Raw genomic sequence first — 3944 nt, forward strand, 5'->3', positions numbered from 1 at the left:
TCGGCATTCATGAAAAAGTCGGGAAGTTAGAATTGGCTGTTTCAATTAGGTTTTTGGGATTATCTCTGGAACTATGGGAGATGGAATATTGGTTTCTTCGGCAAAGTCTTAGAGTTTTGAGAGTAGAAGACGACGGCATTCATGAAAAAGTCGGGAAGTTAGAATTGGCTGTTTCAATTAGGTTTTTGGGATTATCTCTGGAACTATGGGAGATGGAATATTGGTTTCTTCGGCAAAGTCTTAGAGTTTTGAGAGCATAAGACGACAGCATTCATGAAAAAGTCGGGAAGTTAGAATTGGCTGTTTCAATTAGGTTTTTGGGATTATCTCTGGAACTATGGGAGATGGAATATTGGTTTCTTCGGCAAAGTCTTAGAGTTTTGAGAGCAGAAGACGACAGCATTCATGAAAAAGTCGGGAAGTTAGAATTGGCTGTTTCAATTATGGTTTTGGAATTATCTCTGGCCCTGCGGGAGATGGAATATTGGTTTCTTTGGCAAAGTCTTAGAGTTTTGAGAGTAGAACACGGCGGCATTCATGAAAAAGTCGGGAAGTTAGAATTGGCTGTTTCAATTATGGTTTTGGGATTATCTCAGGAACTATGGGAGATGGAATATTGGTTTCTTCTGCAAAGTCTTAGAGTTTTGAGAGTAGAAGACGGCGGCATTCGTGAAAAAGTCGTGAAGTTGGAATTGGGTGTTTCAATTATGGTTTTGGGATTATCTCAGGAACTATGGGAGATGGAATATTGGTTTCTTCTGCAAAGTCTTAGAGTTTTGAGAGTAGAAGACGGCGGCATTCGTGAAAAAGTCGTGAAGTTGGAATTGGGTGTTTCAATTATGGTTTTGGGATTATCTCAGGAACTATGGGAGATGGAATATTGGTTTCTTCGGCAAAGTCTTAGAGTTTTGAGAGTAAAAGACGTCGGCATTCATGAAAAAGTCGGGAAGTTAGAATTGGCTGTTTCAATTAGGTTTTTGGGATTATCTCTGGAACTATGGGAGATGGAATATTGGTTTCTTCGGCAAAGTCTTAGAGTTTTGAGAGCAGAAGACGACAGCATTCATGAAAAAGTAGGGAAGTTAGAATTGGCTGTTTCAATTATGGTTTTGGAATTATCTCTGGCCCTGCGGGAGATGGAATATTGGTTTCTTTGGCAAAGTCTTAGAGTTTTGAGAGTAGAAGACGGCGGCATTCGTGAAAAAGTCGTGAAGTTGGAATTGGGTGTTTCAATTATGGTTTTGGGATTATCTCAGGAACTATGGGAGATGGAATATTGGTTTCTTCGGCAAAGTCTTAGAGTTTTGAGAGTAGAAGACGGCGGCATTCATGAAAAAGTCGGGAAGTTAGAATTGGCTATTTCAATTAGGTTTTTGGGATTATCTCTGGAACAATGGGAGATGGAATATTGGTTTCTTCGGCAAAGTCTTAGAGTTTTGAGAGTAGAAGACGACGGCATTCATGAAAAAGTCGGAAAGTTAGAATTGGGTGTTTCAATTATGGTTTTGGGATTATCTCAGGAACTATGGGAGATGGAATATTGGTTTCTTCTGCAAAGTCTTAGAGTTTTGAGAGTAGAAGACGACGGCATTCATGAAAAAGTCGGGAAGTTAGAATTGGCTGTTTCAATTAGGTTTTTGGGATTATCTCTGGACCTATGAGATTCGGATTATTGGTTTCTTTGGCAAAGTCTCAGTTTTGAGAGTAGAAGACGGCAGCATTCATAAAAAAGTGTGGAAGTTGGAATTGGGTGTTTCAATTATGTGTTTGACGGAATTATGTGTTTGGCGGGATTAGTTGTTTCACGGCATTATGTGTTTGACAGGATTAGGTGTTTGACGGGATCATGTGTTTGACTGGACTAGGTGTTTCACGGAATTACATGTTTGACGAGGTTAGGTGTCTCACGGGATACGGGATTAGGTGTTTGATGCGATTGGGTGTTTAACGGGATTAAAGTTTCACGGGATTAGGTGTTTGACGCGATTGGGTGTTTCACGGAATTACATCTTTGACGAGATTTGATGTTTCACGGGATACGGTATTAGGTGTTTGACGCGATTGGGTGTTTTACGGGATTAGGAGTTTCACGGGATTAGGTGTTTGACGCGATTGGGTGTTTCACGGAATTACATGTTTGACGAGATTAGGTCTCAATCTTAATTCAATTCCTAAATTGACTGATCTTGAGTTGAGATCTCAACTCAACTTAATTCCTAACTTTCTTCTCGCCCTAAAGGCGTTTTGTTGGTTCCTAGGGAGCTCATCATTTTATGAAATATAACGTTACGGAGTGTTGTTCGTCCTTACAGAATTCATCTTTTTACGAAAATTTACAATTTTCTTTGTACATAAAAAGCGGTTTAACACGCCGAGCGATCCGGCCCATTGCCCCGGAGCGAAGCGGAGGGCCGCAATGCGAGCCGGGCGCCGGAACGGTGTCGGTAACTTAGGAGTTATTTTTTTTTCTTTCGCAACGTCTAATAATTAGTATGTGTAACTTTTGTTATAAAAAAATTTAAATTTACAGAACCAAATTATAGACGGCAACTGAATTCACCCTTTAATAAATTGTATTAGGTAAATTGTTTGGTTTGTCATAGAAAGGTAAAAAGTTGGTTCTGGAGATATTATAACTAGATATGGAAATAACAAATGTATGGAATGGAGATAAAACATATTAAAAAGTTGAGATAACAATTTCAGAAAAGAAGATAACATCAGAGATTAAAAATTTAAAAATGAAGATTTCAAATGGAGATAAAAACAACTAAGACTGAGATAACAACATGAAAATGCAGAAACTATGAAGTATTTGACGACATAAGGGATTAGGTGTTTGACGGGATTAGGTGTTTGACGGGATTAGGTGTTTGACGGGATTAGGTGTTTGACGGGATTAGGTGTTTGACGGGATTAGGTGTTTGACGGGATTAGGTGTTTGACGGGATTAGGTGTTTGACGGGATTAGGTGTTTGACGGGATTAGGTGTTTGACGGGATTAGGTGTTTGACGGGGAAGCTTGCTAGGCGGCGATGTGGCGCGTAGCGCCACGGGAGTCGACTAGTTGTCTAGAAAAGTCATTTATCTTGAAACTAAACTGCACTACACTTCAAGACTCTCCATATAAACTTCTCTTTATATTATCTCCCATTAAAATTGCTTTAAGCAATTTTGAAAATCCCGTCCGATCTAATAGTAATAATAAATGACTTTATCGCATACGCAGTGTGATTCCCCGAAAAAATTATTCACCTAGGATATACTAGGTCCCACCTTTTGGGCGGGTCGGGTCCCTTGACTGATAATTTTTCCAAAATAATTAATCAATTAAAGTGAAAGCAAAACAAAATTATCGAGCCTCATTTTTGTCAACTGAATTTCAATTGTCAAAAACCAGACTAGATCATTTCATTTTGCCTTTACCTTATATTACAGAATATTATAATCAAGGTTCTGAAAGAATTTTGTTTTTGTGTGTGCCTTCGTGATCAACTCAAGGTTGTCTTAACCTGGTTCTTTCAGGTTTGATTATCTTATTTTATTTTAACTGATTTTTTCATCTGGGTGAGAATGGACAATTCCTGAAGTCCAAGCCTTTTTGTCACGGTATGGATGTAATAATCTAACACAATTCTCAATTTGATACATTTACTTCTACAAAAATGAAATGTTGTCACTTTGTATTCGTTTAAATTGTGCAATAATCCAATAAGACCCGAGTTGTTAACCGCAAACTTATCGCTCGTCCGAGCTGTCTAACATTGCAATACGATACCGCAACTCGTGTGAATTACGACCCTCGCTTCGCTCGGGCCGCAAACTTCACACTCGTACGAGTTGTCTAATATTAGGTTTGGCCTAGCCGCAAACTTCTCACTCGTTCGAGCTGTCTAAGATTGCAATATGATACCGTAACTCGTGTGAATTACGACCCTCGCTTC

At 39.0% G+C, this 3944-nt stretch overlaps 1 protein-coding gene across 1 annotated transcript; it reads left to right on the top strand.

Annotated features, from left to right (window-relative positions):
- Positions 1-307: 307 nt before the first annotated feature.
- On the top strand, positions 308-2950 carry LOC119074627. Its single transcript, XM_037180894.1, has 2 exons — positions 308-2150; positions 2836-2950. Exon 1 carries the CDS (start codon positions 345-347, stop codon positions 1659-1661), a length of 1317 nt encoding a protein of 438 aa, XP_037036789.1. The 5' UTR covers positions 308-344; the 3' UTR covers positions 1662-2150; positions 2836-2950.
- Positions 2951-3944: the final 994 nt, after the last annotated feature.

Source organism: Bradysia coprophila, unplaced genomic scaffold, assembly GCF_014529535.1.
Source record: "Bradysia coprophila strain Holo2 unplaced genomic scaffold, BU_Bcop_v1 contig_151, whole genome shotgun sequence".
NCBI classification, from domain to species: Eukaryota; Metazoa; Arthropoda; class Insecta; order Diptera; family Sciaridae; genus Bradysia; species Bradysia coprophila.

What these genes read in the sequence shown, in the direction of transcription:
- LOC119074627 (XM_037180894.1), top strand. Translation starts at nt 345, where the DNA reads ATGGAATATTGGTTTCTTCGGCAAAGTCTTAGAGTTTTGAGAGCAGAA.